The sequence below is a fragment of the Osmerus mordax genome, chromosome 27 (assembly GCF_038355195.1).
Source record: "Osmerus mordax isolate fOsmMor3 chromosome 27, fOsmMor3.pri, whole genome shotgun sequence".
Classification (NCBI taxonomy): Eukaryota; Metazoa; Chordata; class Actinopteri; order Osmeriformes; family Osmeridae; genus Osmerus; species Osmerus mordax.
In genome coordinates, this window is record NC_090076.1 from 1,510,277 (window position 1) to 1,526,373 (window position 16,097).

General features: G+C 41.0%; 1 protein-coding gene across 1 annotated transcript in view; it reads left to right on the top strand.

Moving 5' to 3' along the window:
- The window catches only part of dbt (dihydrolipoamide branched chain transacylase E2), an 86,150-nt gene that overhangs the window by 37,922 nt on the left and 32,131 nt on the right, over positions 1 to 16,097 (top strand). Inside the window, exon 6 of the mRNA XM_067230682.1 lies at positions 6,503 to 6,746. Coding sequence (XP_067086783.1) covers positions 6,503 to 6,746 — 244 coding nt within the window. The remainder of the gene's footprint in view (positions 1 to 6,502; positions 6,747 to 16,097) is intronic.

The window sequence follows — 16,097 nt, forward strand, 5'->3', positions numbered from 1 at the left end:
GACATTCGTCTCGCATTCGGAAGACGATACTTTGCACCGTCGTGTTAGGGACCGGGTGAAACCTACCCATACAATTTTGAAAAATGATTTTTACAATATTTTTATGAATATAAAACCTCAAACGGACACCAGAGTATTCTAATAATGTCTTCCACAACCTTAACTTTTTCAATTAAGTTTTCAAATAAAACTAATCTAATCTCTGAAAATATCTTATTCCTTGCAAATCTTTAACCTTTTCAAAATGGTGTCAAAAAATCTCAAATATAAACAAAATGATAATTGCTCATCTCTGAAAATAGCATTAAATCCACGCTAATCTTAATAACTTTTTCAGATTTGTACAGAAAAATCTCAAATATACACCATCTTATTCTAATAAAGTCGAGCCTACTTTCACAACCTGTCAAAGTTTTTAACAAAATTCAAATAAATTACTCATCTCTGAAAATAGCATTAAATCCACGCTAATCTTAACTTTTTCAAAATCGTGTCTGTTTGTGCACTTTCTGAAAATGTTTTGCACTGTGAATTTGCACTGTCAGTTCTGATTTTGAATAAAGGATTGGAAATTAATGCTTTTTTTTTTTATCCGATTCATCGATGAATCAAAAAAATTATCGACAGATTAATCAATTATTAAAATAATTGTTAGTTGCAGCCCTTCTGGGCGGTATGGCCTAAAAGATTTCACAATATAATTTGATGATACATTTTCGAGTCCATTTGTTTCAATAGAAGGCAATCCGCAATGCTGTGGCTAATCTATCTCACACTACCGTATTTGGATGCGGTGTTGAATTTTTCCAACTTTTGCATTGCTTTGGAAGAATTGCTAATATGCATCTTTAAACAGTACGTTTATGGCATCACAAGAGAACTTTTTGTTTGATATTTGTAGTGAGCTAGTTATAACAAATTATTGCGGGGCTGAATACTCGATTCTGTTGCCCTACAAGAAACATTTCACAATTTTCACAATGTTCTACTCCATCTGTGCAATACTGTTTATGAGGATGCGGAAGATTGCTTGCACTGTTTGTGTAGATTGCTAGTGATATTTGCATTAAAGTTCTGTACGGTAATTTTATGCTGTGTCTGGTTTGAATGGGGCTGTGACAAATCTTATTTCTGAAAGGCTCTGCCGCACTTAGCAAGGTATAGTCAAAATCCATATTGTAGGCCAAATTCATACCAGTATATTTGTTTAACATTCATACAGTCCACCCCTAACTGCCAGTATTAAATTCTGTCAATTTGAAAGTCAATGTTTTCAAATTTGACATCCCTTAGGCCTATAGCTAATAGGAAAAAGAGTCCCGAAGAACAGGTGAAGGTCCACCAGGACTACCACCATCGAAGGCTGAAGAGATGGCTTACTGTACTGCATTTTCACTCACAGGGAATAAAAAAACACTTTCAAAAATGAAAGGCATTGTCTTCATTAGACTGGAGAAGTGATGGGTCAAAAATGAACGTGCTGAGAATATTGTTCAGGTACTGCAGAAAAGCGGTCAGGCTCGACAATATATTCATCAGGGAATGATGTAACGTCCCATCTTAGTCTGATCTCTCTACTTTTGTGGTGTATTTGTGCTTCAAAATGAAGTATCTCTTTGAGTAAGGAAATGCCATGTCTGACACATTCAGATGGCAGGTATCATTTAACCCTTGTGTTATCTTCGGGTCATTGTGACCCTTCAGTCATTGTGACCCCTCCACGTGTTGCGACAACTTTAACTCATACAAAAATAAAGTGAAGCATTTTCTTTGAACTCTCGGACTGTCTCACACCCCCCACCGCGCAAAGGTTAAAAGAAAATGCTTCACTTTATTTTTGTATGAGGTAAAGTTGTCGCAGCACAACGATGGGTCGTTGTGAACCTTCGGGTCGTTGTGACCTGAAGGCAGCACAAGGGTTAAAGAGTAGAACAAACTCAAGGTTAGTTGAGTAAAACCTGCGAGCGAGCTGGTTAGCTTCACAGAGTATGTTGCCGTTGTAACTAACTAGTAAAAGACTACATTTTCTCTAAACCCGCTTTCTGAAACATGCTCCATAAGTCACTTGCAAACTCGACTAGACAGCCACCTCAATGAGATGGATAGTACTGTTACCTGCATTGCAGCATACTGTTTTATCCAAAGGTTTGGGCACTGTCGCGGGAGTTTTTGAGGGAATCAATCGTTAAGCTGAAGTTGGATGAAGTACAGAGTTAATGTTTATTTGAAGTATGACGTATACATAATAACGTTACCAACATAACGTAATCGACACCAACATAAGACAAAGACAATTCCATACAGCTCCATCTAGTATTCTAGAATGGAACCGGAGTCGAGCAGACACCAGCACCACCCAGCTGATGGTCCTGGACTCCCAAGAACATCCTTCAACAGACCATTTTATAGCACACAGTTCTCAAAAGTCATTGGTCCATCCACAATCATGATACATGACACTCTGGATAAGAGCGTCTGCTAAATGACTAAATGATACAGACATGCAGTTGTCCCATGTCTCTTGTCATTGGCTTAAGTCCGAATTATACTTCTCCGACTCCGTTACGGACGGACGGAGTCGGACGGATTGGTTGAATTTATAGTACTCCGAAGGCTGTGGGTTCTGAGAACAATTCACCGCCAGAAAAGTAGGTGGCGCAAATTTACAAATTAGCTGTTTCATCAATAAAAAAAAGCACATTTTCAGCAACTACACTGCCCATTTCTCATCACTTTTTAATTCAGATGCTGATTTACATATACTGTTTAGCTGAAATATGAATTGTAAAAATTTACAGCAATGGCGGTCAAAGGATTCTGTTCGTCTTGTTGGTCACGGCAACCCCGCCCCTGACGCAAGCAGTTCTTAATACGGACCAATCACAGCCAAGGGGTATCCGTAAAATGACTGACGGATAGTCATGAAAATCAGGAGGTGCACGTAGAGCTCTCCGAGGGGCTCGGAGAGGGTGTTCCACGTCGGAGAAGGCGTTCCCTGTGTCCGTGTAAACGGAGTAGTATAAATCGGCCTTCACTCCCTAAAACAATACAATCATTCAGTACAATCAGAGTTGAATGAACATCATCTCCAGACCAATTGTCTCAAAGCTTTCTCCCAGGTGACAAGAACTCTTAAGCCACCCAGACTTCACATCTACAAGTCAGGCTGTCATAAAACTCCATGAGGCATTTACCCCAAATGGTCAAACTAGTCTCCATTGTATCAAGCTTGACCTAACTCCTTTTCTGCCAACTGTAAACTAGTTTTAAACCACTATTAAAACACCATTCATTGTACATAAGCCCAAAATGTCTTTCACAGCACACCATGTCAATTTATGTTACTGTGAATAGCTCAGCAAGTAAATATTACCTGATTTCCACAAGGCATGAAGTTAAAGATGACAAATTTCTTTATTTTAAGCAAGATTATTATTATTTTTTCATCTATTACAGTTTCAAAAAAAAGTAAACGGCCCCAAGTAAAAATGTGGGCACCCTGCATGGTCAGTACTTAGTAATACCCCTTTTGGCAGGTATTACAGCTTGTAACGCTTTTAACGCGTAAAAGAGTCTTTCAATTCTTGTTTGGTGGAATTTCACCCATTCTTCCTTGCAAAAGGCTTCTTGTTCTGTGAGATTCTTCGGTTGTCTTACATTCACTGCTCTTAAGACGTCGATACAAAAAATACAAATGAATGGTCATTACCTGGCTTCCACAGAGCTTGATAACAACCCATTCATTTGAAACAGGTGTGCTGGAGCAGGGAAACATCTAAAACATGCAGGACAGCAGCCCATAAGGACCAGGATTGGAGAACCCTGCTTTAGCGTATTGAGACCAAACTTGGTATGGGTCATCACCAGTGTTGGGGGAAGTTACTCAAAAAAGTAATTTATTACTTATTACTTATTATTTTTCAGTAATAGTAGTGATTAAGTTACATTATTACTTACTGTACAAAGTAATATTTGTACTTATTATATTACTTTTACTATTACTTTTAATAGTAGCGAGTTGTGGAAACGGGTTGCCATCTCTCTTAGGGTTTAAAGTGGATCTTTCGCTAGCTTCCAGCTTCCTTTCTCTGTACACTTTCAAGGTGTTTTTTTTAAGTTGAGTTGCTGTTTTTGGCAATAGATAGTAATAAGTTCGGGCACAGTTTGCAGTTCACGTTAATGTTTTTTCCTATCTCTTCAATGAAAGCAAATAGTGTGAATATTTCCACTCAAACGTGACACGTTCTGCTGCCTGTTTGTCTGCAGCGTGAATCGAAGGAAAACTACGCCCAGGAATTGTCGTTTAGGCAACAATCTGTATTTCTAAGGCTATTTTAGTTTTTTGTTGAATTCATGCAGTAACTTGGACAATTAACGCAAGTTACTTAAATAAGTAACTGTAATAATCAATGTCAAAAAACGAACGTGTTATATTACTTTGTTACTCACTTAAATAAAAATATTATGTAACGCGTTATAATACCCCCAACACTGGTCATCACAAGCATGACTTGAGGGTACTTACACATTTTTGGCACAGCGACACCTGCTGGTCAGGAAATATGACAAAAGTCTTTGCTTATAACTTCTGAACAGCTTTGACCAAATATGACAAGATTTATCTTTCGATTCAGTGCGGCATACCGAGTCATTGTCAAATTTACTCTTGACGGCTATTTGACGGCTGCGAGGGTCAGTACCACCAAGTCTGAGGCCATGGTTCTCTGCTGGAAAATAGTGGATTGCTCCCTCCGAGTTGGGAGTGAACTGCTTCCCCAGTCAAAGGAGTTTAAGTATCTCAGGATCTTGTTGGGAGGAAGGAGGGTCAGATTGACAGGTGAATCGTGCAGCGTCAGAAGTGATGGAGGCGTTGTACTAGACCATTTGTGGTGAAGAGGGAGCTGAGCCAGAAGGTGAAGCTTTCCATTTACCAGTTTATCTACTTTCCACCCCTCACATATGGTCCTGATCTTTGGTAGTGACCAAAAGAATGAGATCGCAGATGCAAGTGGCTGAGTTTTCTCCGCAGTGTGGCTGGGCTCAGCCTTAGAGATAGGGTAAGGAGCTTGGACATTCGGAGGGAGCTTGGAGTACAGTTGTTCGTCCTTCGTGTATAAAGGAGTCAGTTAAAGTAGTTTGGGCGTCTGAAATACCTCCTGGGTGCCTTCGTTTGGAGGTTTTCCTGGCACGTCCAACTGGAAGGAGACACCGGGGTAGACCCAGAACTCACTGGAGGGATTATATATCTCATCTGGCCTGGGAACACCTTGGGATCCCCCAGGAGGAGCTAGAAAGCTTTGCAGGGGAGAGACCTCTGGAATACCCTGCTTGCAACCACAACCCGGCCCCAGATAAGCAGAATACGATGGATGGATGGAAGAGTGGGTGGATGGACTGGAACTGTCGAACAAGTGCATATGAGATAGTAACACAGGAGATGAGCCCTGGCTTTTGTCCCGTACTCTATGCTGTATGGTTTAAATACACTTTTTAACCCTTGTGCTGCCTTCGGGTCACATGACCCAAAGGTTCATAACGAACCATCGTTGTGTTTACCCAATTTTACCCAATACAAAAACAAATAGGATTTTCTTTTAACCTTCGCAATGTGGGGGGTCTGAGACAGCCCAACGGTTAAAAGAAAATGCTTCACTTTGTTTTTGTATGAGGTAAATTTGTCGCAATACGACGGTGGGTCAGAATGACCCGAAGATAACACAAGGGTTAAATTGTCCCTGCAATGTCTGCCTCTAAAAACACTTTTTTTTAATGTAATTTTGAACAGTAATTTTAAGTTTATAAATCTGCTTCTCTAACCATTGTGAGAAATAGACGATTAATTATGCCAGTCCCTGAACAATAGAAAAAACATATCTCAAAACACTCCAGAGCATTGAAATCCTGTTTCTGCCTACTGCATGCAACTTTTTGGGCAAACAAACAAAACCCAGATATGTTTTTTTGTTTAGTTGGTTTACAGAAAGATACAGAAGTTTCCAATGCTGAAAACATAAATAATAATGGTAATTTGTGCAAATTGGTGTCCCAACCTACTTTTTTCTGTACTGTATATTCTACTAAGCAGAATTTTTTCTTAACACATTTTGAATGATCAAGTAAAAGTTGAAATGACATATAGAATGCTCATGTGGAAAAATAAATGTGTAAACTTAACAAAAGTTTCGTATTTTTAGGTATACAGGGTTTTTGAAAATGTAAACCCAAAAACAAAAGAATGTGTATTGTAGTGCCAACTGTGATTTAATCCTGGTCGTTGTGGGATAGTAATGTGTTGTGTGTATAGTGCGTGCAAAATGCTATAAGTTTTGGTACAGTAGTTAGGGAGTTATTTAGCGCCATGGGGCACCAAAAGAATAATTGCCATTTCACAACATAATTATTATATGCAAAAAATATGGATCTTCTGATGTGTTTTACACAACAAGTGTCGGTAAATTGACTGCAATTAACATATTTTTCTGTTTTCCTTTAATATTTTAAGATCAAGTTAAGTGAAGTGGTTGGAACTGGAAAAGATGGACGCATTCTTAAAGAGGACATCCTCAACTTCCTGGCTAAGCAGACAGGGGCCATCTTACCCCCCACTCCATTCCTTGAAATCCAGACCTCTGCAGCCATACCCTCTGCCACCAAACCTAAGGAGAAGGTGGCACCACTGAGTGCTCCTAGCCATGTCATGCCCAAACCTGTCTTCACTGGGAAAGATGTCACAGAGCCCCTAAAGGGTAATGGCTAAAATGAGTCAACTACAGTTTATTTATTTTACATTTGTTCATTTAGCAGACACTTTTATCCAAAGCGACTAACAAGAAAGAGCTTTAGAAAAAGTGCATAGGTCAAAATTGTAGGGTGTGCTTGCTTGCGTCGGTTGCAGGTGGGTCCGTTCCCTTAAGTTTTTCCCTTCTAGTGATATTTTCAAGCATTTAGCCTACTCATATTGCATAATTCATTAAGAACCCCCTTTGAAACAAGCTACTGTAACAATGTTGTCACCGGCAGTATTTCAGATGGAATCGCGATTACAACAGTACCATCTGCTAACTGAAAATATGCCCCCAAAAACTTAAATAAGCTTGACATTTATGTAGGGTGAAATGGCTAAAGCGCTGGAAATGAGAATGTTTCTTTTGACATAAAGTTTAGGCTGTGGCATTGAAGACAGCAATGCACCACAAAAGCTTGAGTTTAAATACATTATTTAATGTGACATTACTTACTGTACATGCAAGTCTTGATTTGCTTAAATGTACATGTGCTGCTAGTACACCACGGCACGATACGATACTCACTGTGCAACAGCACATATATGCATGTTGTATCCATGCGTCATTGCTAACGTATGCTGACGTTGTGACGTAGGCTAGCACTGAGTTCCCTTTTTTGACACGAGGAACTTTTTGCCACAAAAACTTAATTTCAGCCTAAACTGTGCAACGGAACGGAATTCTGGCAACTCAATCGCTACCAAGACGAAACTTTTGACACCAACGATGTCTATGTAGTCCAAATATTGACGGATCCTTAGGGGTGGGAAAATAATAATAAATAAATATATATGTGAGAGAACAATGGTTGTGCTCGCCAAAGGCGTGAGCACACCCAATTAAACAACATGATCCTCCAAAGTGCTAGAGTGTACCTGGAGGAAAGCAAGCAACAATAATATAATTCACAGCGAGTACAAGTAGTTAAATCAGTTACAACTTACCAACAAGTGCAACAAGTCCCTCAATAAGTGTCATTGTGTTCCTGGATGATCCAACATATGATCCAACAAATCTTTCTTGAGTACCGTTGTACTTAAGTTGTACTTGTTTTTTAGTTAACGTTAGACCTAGCTAGAATGTTATCGGTAGCATAAATTTTCAGGACAAATACATTGCCATTGATGAAAAAGGCTTAAATTCTTGTGGGAACAAATATTGATGTGGGCTTTGAGTATTTTAATAAAAAAGTGTGAAACTTTTATCACAGTTTCAGCTAAATTCTAGATGATTTCACAAGCCTCTTTTTGATGTGGGCTGTTTTTGATTGATGAATAGATTGATTGCCTAAACCTCGAAAGGAAAAATATATCTTATTAATTGCAATTACACTAACCCTAACCCAAGGCCTAATAATTTGCACATCTACCGTTCCAGGATTGTTAAAATCCCTGTAAAGTGACAATAAAATGTTTTGTTGTTTTTCACACCACAGAAAAATGTGTTCCTAAACACCGTCAAATTTGAATGATTAACTCAAATGTGTTGAAATCTTGAAAAATTAGCAGTTTTCTCAAACGCTGAGGGCGTTTCCACTGAGGTCGCTGAAACCACGCCCATTCGCGGGAAAGCTGCTCCTCTCTCTACTGTCAAATACCGCTACAGCAAAAGGGTTAGACTCTACAACAAAAATGGATGCACCTAGCAGGATTGGCTTTACACAGCCGTATCAGAATCAGAATGGGTTTTATTCGCCATGAAGGAATTTGCTTTGGCAGGAAGAACATTAAACATATAGGAATCAAAAAATTTAATATGTGGACTAACTATACTAAAGGTACATAACTAGCAATACTAAGTGGAATTAGAATTAAAATAAACTATACAATAAAAAATAAAATATAAGTTGCAGTAATTTACAATATAAAAATACAAAAAATCCACTGTCTTAATGGTTGTGGGCTTCAGGAAGAATACAGCCCCACTCACCCCCATCACCCTGTGTGAATCCCCAGTCAACACTGTGGAGTCCTTCCGCTTCCTGGGTACTATCCTCTCCCAGGACCTCAGGTGGGAACTGAACATCAGCTCCCTCACCAAGAAAGCACAACAGAGGATGTACTTCCTACGGCAGCTGAAGAAATTCAACCTGCCAAAGACAATGATGGTGCACTTCTACACAGCCATCATTGAGTCCATATAAGTTTGAGCCTACTGAGACTCAAAGAGAATCAAATTCAGAGGACAATCAAATTCAGAGGACATGGACCGGCTTCCTGGGAATGAATCTTGTCCTTCTCGGGCAGCAACCGAATGTTAATGTTTATGGAAGTTAGCAAGCTAGAGTACAGTAGCACAATATCGATATGTAACTAGCATGACTTACCAAATAACGTTAGGCTATCAACAAATATGTTTATTTGTTTTAATAACAGCTTATGCGCTCTAGTTACTAGAGTGTTAGGGGAGGGGCTATGCTCTGTGCCTCCATGGAGGCATGGTTTCACCCTCACCAAAAAAATAGACAAACTCGAAATTCACTTTACAGGGACAATGCGACAGTCAAAATATTTTCTTTTAGATTGGTATACATGCCATATACTGTTGGAAAGCTACGATTCTTGTGATTCTATCGAATTCAACAATTTCTCGATTGAGTCGAAACAGCAGGTACGATCAACATCTTTGTCCAACCACGAACATGACAACAAGAAAACAGAGACTACTCACCTATTGAGGCTCAGAGTTGTCAAGTTATACAAAACATCCCAACAAAAATGGTACATTTACATTCTCAAAGGTCCAAACAATCCAATCAAGTAAAATATTTTGTCCAAAACACTGTGTTATATACATAAATACCCATGGAATCTTGTTGCATCATTCTTAACGCTGCGTTCAACGTCTCTGTAACGTCTCTGTAATCAAACAGAGACGTTAACAAAAAAAATTATGCCTGGCGCAGGGTTGCTGAGGTTGTCGGCGTCCCTGGTGTGTATTTTGTACTTTTGTAATTCAGTTTCGTCACATTACGTAACTTTCTTCTGTGCTAGCTGCATAGTCTAGCTAGCTCACGGCACACGATTGACATCCAACATTGAAATGCTGGCTGGCAGCCACTCGCTAGCCATAAATGTGTAGTGGCTAGTCATGATCTAGCGATTGATTTGCAGAGATTTCGGGTAATATAATAAAAGATCTACATCTTTCTTTCTAGTCGATGTATGCAAAAAGAAATGGAAGACTTTGAGGGACGGATACAAAAAAGAAAAAAATAGGGAGAAAGAGCGGTGCAGGAGTGGAGCAGGTCTAGGGAGTGGTAGACCGTGGAGGTACACTGCGGTCATGAGCTTCCTAGCTCCATTTCTTGAATTTAGGGAGACAAGTGGCAACTTCCCCAGCGAGCCAGAGCCCCCAGCCAGCCAGCCAGAGCCCCCAGCCAGAGCCCCCAGCCAGCCAGCCAGAGCCCCCAGCCAGCCAGCCAGAGCCCCCAGCCAGCCAGCCAGAGCCCCCAGCCACCCAAGTTGGGCAAGACACCCAGGCCAGCGATCAGCCTGCCAGTGAGGCTGGAATTTCCCCTGTAATTTGGGGCTAGCCTCCAGCATCCTCTCACAGTCAGGCTAGGAAGAGGGTGCGGAAGGAGAGGTTCACAAGTTTTGAGGAGAAGGTGCTTGATGCTCTTCAAGCACCTGCACCTCAACCACCACCACCACCACAGGAAGATGAGGATGAGCTTCTTTTTTTTAAGGCTCCTCCCTTCACTACAAAGAATGACACCAGCCAAGCGTTCTGAGCTTAAATTTAACATACATCGTTTGTTTTTTGAGGCAGAGGCTGAGATGAGGGCCACAGAGTGACAGGCCTACTAAATAAAAAAAATTGTCACTGACAGAACCTTGTGTCCATATTATGTAATTGGTACTATGAATGGTTGGTATAATTTTAGTTTAAACATACACAAAGGATCTGTAATGATTGGACTGGATGGTGTTCAGTATTGTTGTTCAGTATTTCACTATTTAGGAGCACATGTTTGCTACCGCTTTTGTAACTGTCTTTAGAAGTGTTTTAGAAGTGCAAATTAGATCATATAAGAAACTACACAACCATACACTGATTTTATGAAAATAACATGTAGGAACTGATTGCTTTTTTTTTTTTAAAGAACCTTTGGTTTTCAATGCCACAGTCTATATGACATGTTGCTGCCAGGGCACTGCACCCTCTGCATTGAAGTATGCAGTGAATGCGTCCCTTACACGAATGGCTGCACGTGCAGCATTGTTGCTGCCGATTCGTGGAGCCTCCTGGAGACCTGCCGAATCCTCCTGGTCAAGACTGGCAGCTGTAGATCCCCTGGCATCTCTCCTGGACCTCCGGATGTAATTGTGGAGGATGCAGGTGGCCTTCACACAAACCTCCGCCTTTGCTGGGTTGACACCAATGACACGCCGATACATTCTCCACTGGCTGGAGAGTATGCCAAAGGCACACTCAACTGTCAACCTGGCACGGCTGAGGCGGTAGTTGAAAAGCCTCTTCTCCCTGGAGAGGTTCGTCCCAGGGAAGGGGCGCATGAGATTGCTCCGCAGAGGAAAGGCCTCATCACCCACAGATGTGCGGCAGTGGTCCACGTGGCTCTGCTCCAGGGATGATGCAGTTCTCTGGGAGGTCCAGGGTTCCATCCTTCAGGGCCAAACCAAACGCAGAGTTGCCCAGGGTCCCACCGTCACTGTTGCGACCGTAACCCCCCACATCAATGACCCGGAACATGCAGTCGGCGTCCACAACAGCAAAGAGAACGATGGATGTTCCCTTGTAATGGTGGTACAGTGACCCTGAGTTGTGAGGGGCCTGGATGACAACATGCTTGCCATCGATGGAACCAAGGCAGTTTGGGAAGTTCCACCTCTGAAGGAAGCCTTCAGCAATGGCCCTCCAGTCCTGCTTGGTTGGCACAGGCATGAACTCCTCCACCAGGCAGTCCCAAATAGCCTGAGACACAGCCCCAACAATACCTGCCACAGTGCTTGAGCTCACACGATAGCTGAAACTGATCGTCATGAACGAATCCCCCGTGGCAAGGTATCTACAAAGAAATACCATACATTTACACTATATTTTAGTCTGAGAATACTGAAATATAACTACTGTAAAGGCTATTAAAGCTTACCGTAGACAAATAGCGAGGCGTTCAGCTGGGCTGATCGCCTCCCGGAAAAAGGTGTTTAGCCTCGCTATCCGGGGTCCCACTCTGGTCAGCAGGTCATCGAACTCGGCCCAGTTCAGCCTGAAGTACCGCTGGAACAAGTCGTCGTCCAGTCGCAGCTCCTGAATCAGCCGGTGATGAGCTCCGGTGTCTACCTGCAAATGGCAAATGGGATGAATCCAAAAGTGTTGGCGGCGTCTTCTCCGGCAGAGCAGGGTGATGACAGCAATCCTCTGACGGTTATTCATGATGAATGATAGAATATTGATGGAGAACATCTATATTTATACCAAGGGAGGGAATTTAATTAGTTGGTTCTGAATACAGGGTGTGGTTATCTATTTACATTTAGTCATTTAGCAGACGTTTATCCAGAGCGACTTACAGTAAGTACAGGGACATTCCCCCAAGGCAAGTAGGGTGAAGTGCCTTGCCCAAGGACACAACGTCATCTTGCACGGCCAGGAATCGAACTGGCAACCTTCTGATTACAAGCCCGCTTCCCTAACCGCTCAGCCACCTGACGCCCTATCTATCAAAATCCAGCTATGCATACAACTATTTTCAATGTTACTGGAATAAGTGCTAGCTAGCTTGCAGAAATTGTAACTATTTCAATACATTAATAATAAAAATTTGCGGAAACACTATAAATAGTCTGGTGGCTGAGCGGTTAGAGAATCGGGCTAGTAACCAGAAGGTCGCTGGTTCGATTCCCGGCCATGCCACATGACGTTGTGTCCTTGGGCAAGGCACTTCACCCTACTTGCCTCGGGGGGAATGTCCCTGTACTTAATGTAAGTCGCTCTGGATAAGAGCCTCTGCTAAATGACTAAATGTAAATACAAATACAGCATCGGCAAATTCCAGCCGGCACAAGACCGGTTACATAGAGTGCGGGTGGCATTTAATCTTTCACTCGGCCTAAGAAGTGTGGAAAGAGATAACCTATTGTTTGCAGTAGATAAGATCATGTCAGATCTAGAAAGCGTATCGGATTTTTGCTTAATGTGTGCAAAAGTTGTATTTAGTCTGCACACTTTGCCATGACATACGAACTACAACAGCGACTTAAGAGAACTACAGCTCTGCATTAATCTGTCTGACACGCCCCCGAGCGTGGTGCACTGTGAGAAGGCAAGCGGTGCAGAGCGTTAAACGCTGCAGTGTGAACGCAGCGTAAGTGGTCGCCTGTTGCTCTACAGTCATTCACATAAACTCTGTTCTAACTTCAGTTCAGATGTAAAAATCCCTAAAATCTTGGTCTCAAAATGGCCACTGCACTCTGCCATTTCGATTGACACATAATTTGACCCAATAGGAGCTTCTATGTCCTGTCCATAGCCTTCGACAGCTATCTAGTACCAGTGTGCCAAAGGGGTTAAAGTGAAAAAAAATCTATCTAAAATATTAAACCTCATGCAAGTTCCCAAATTATTATATTTTTTTTAAATCTTCACGGCCGGACATCTGGCACGGTGCCGGAATACTTTAAGCCCTGGCGCCATGCCCACCCCCACCTACTTTTTCTCTGTGAAACTTTTTCACTTAGCTTCAATTGGTTCACAAATACACTGGCAGACTGTATTGCCAATTAAATTCTGAAGACTTTGATAGGCAGGTTTAGGGGTAATTTAAGTTCTTGCATAAAGCTTGCTCACATGTCGTTTGCCCATGCGCTAAACCAAAACAGAATGCGTATGGTAATTGTTGACACTTTTGGATCTCTAATCATGGCAAAATGGATTGGTAAAACAAAATAGTTGCTCCAAGAAGTGGTGAAAGAATGCACTCGGCAGAGTCTGGGAGTCTTTTTTTAATGAATGAAATTACTCATTGATCTTTAAATAACAAACCAAGCAGTATTTTAGGAAATTCTAAGTAAAATTATATAACAAACATGCAAATAAATTAAAGTACATCCAACTCAAGTACATAGATTTAACACACCCATTATCAATTGTATTAGCTGTGGCTGTGTTGCTTACATAATACCAATGTCAACTAGGCATATTTTTTACCCGTCTATGGTTTTTTTAAGTTGGAAAAAATAGCGAACTCACTTGAGTGGTCTGGTGTTAATTTGCACTTTAATATTCAAAGTGCAGTGGTTGAGATGGATGGTGATGCAGTATGTGGCATACTGAATGTGATGTACTGAAAAAGTATACAAAATAAATCAGCAGACAATACTGTAAGCAAGTTAAACACTTTAATATATTTTGGTTTTGGTTTGTGCCAAAGTGCAGGGCCCAGTTGTTCAAAAAGTTTAATCGATCAGATTTATCTGGATTTTGAAATCCCATGTTATGCTATCCAGGATCAAGTGTTGTAAATGAGACTAAAGTATTTTTCGGAAATAAACCCGATTTTTATAACCTGATTAAAAAAAATTCTTGTGGTGTTGCAGTTTATATTTCGAAGCGGCTTACAGAACGTTTTTATAACAAAACAACAGTAGAAACACTTTATTCGTAAATTTTATTTAACCCGTTAAGGGTTAAGGGAGTAGCGTCGCACATATGTGATCGTTCGAATGCGGATCTCACAGCGTAACGTTGCATATATGCGTAGCCGGTGAAGCCACCTCCCCGAAATTTATTTTTGCAGGTTGGGATGTCTGCTAGCATTGTAGTAGCATTGCTATGAGTATTATGCTAGCTAACTTAGCCCGTAAGCGAACTAAAGCTAGCTAGCTACCGTTTCGGAAAAATAGCTTACGCTTTGGGGACCGTCAGAAATATTTAGAACTTGCGCGTCTAAAGGTAAATATTAGTTCATAGAAAACATACATTAAGCACTTACTTACTTTAGTTTTCGAAGTGTTACACAACGGCATGCAGTACTGCCTATACTCGTGCATTGCTTGGTATCATTGTTTCCGTATCAAGTGCGGCATATATTCCAGTGCGGTTTATAATCCGATTTACAAACACAAAGCTCCCATTCTGGTTGGGTGCAGTTTATAGAAAATGCAGCTTATTTTCCGAAAAATACGGTACCTATAACAATGTAGGCTACTGGCTACGTAAAGAACAGGTTCAATAGCCAGCATGGGTCAATATAAAGTGTTTTGATTTGAAGAGACAGAATAAGGCAAAATAAAACAATCCAAACAGTCAGAGCCATCATCCGACCCACAAACAATTAAAAACAAACATGTATGCTTTCTTCACAAATACAATGTGAATATTTTGAACGTGGTTCAAAATCAGAGAAAGGTTAAATGTCAAATATTTTTTTGAAGCTCTCCTTTTAGGAGGCGGATCTCAAGTCTGGCTTTGATTTGCTGAAGTTGGGAAAGAGTGATTTGTTCCTCTGCCAGACGAATCTGTACTTCTGCTCTTTCACATAAATAAATGTAATGTGCTACATGATACAAATATGTTAACATTTTACAAATTTCAAGCTTTATATGTACTATACTTTTTTTTATTTTGAACAACCAATTCTTAAGATTATATTACTACAGTGCCTTCCTCTGAAGTTTCCTTAATTAAAATATCCGTAAAAGCAAATTTTATTACAATTTGAAACTAGAGAGGGTACAATTTCTGGGGAAATCTTCTTGGGAAATTGTGGGGTGTGCTTGCGTCGGATGCATGTTTCCAGGCTGTGAATATCAACACCCTGTATTTATGTACGCCCTTCGACTGGTTAGCTTCTGCAATTCCCACACAGCAGAAGTCTAGTAGTTAGCTAGCTCTACAATTTACCGGGGCTAGGCCTGAATCGAGGAGCAAAACGGAGCACAGCTGCCAGCTATAGGTATATGCAGGTAGCAACGCTAGTGTTAAATAACTATTTAGCTGGTCGGCTCCGGCGCAACGCTAGTGCTAATTAACTATTTAGCTAGTCGGTTCCATGACGCTCGGTAAACGTGTGCTGACATTGTGACGTTAGGCTAGCACTGAGGTCCCTTGGTGCACCCAAGGCACTTTTTGCCACAGAAACGTTGTGAGCTACTAAACCGTGCAACGGAACATAAATAAAAAGCAAGCAACGCAATCGCTACCAAGACGAACCTTTTGACACCGACCTTGTCTATGTAGTCCAAATATTGAGGGATCCTTAGGGGTGGGAAAATAAATAATAATGATAATAAATATATGAGAGAGAACAATGATTGTGGTCGCCGAAGGCATGCACACCCAATTATTACA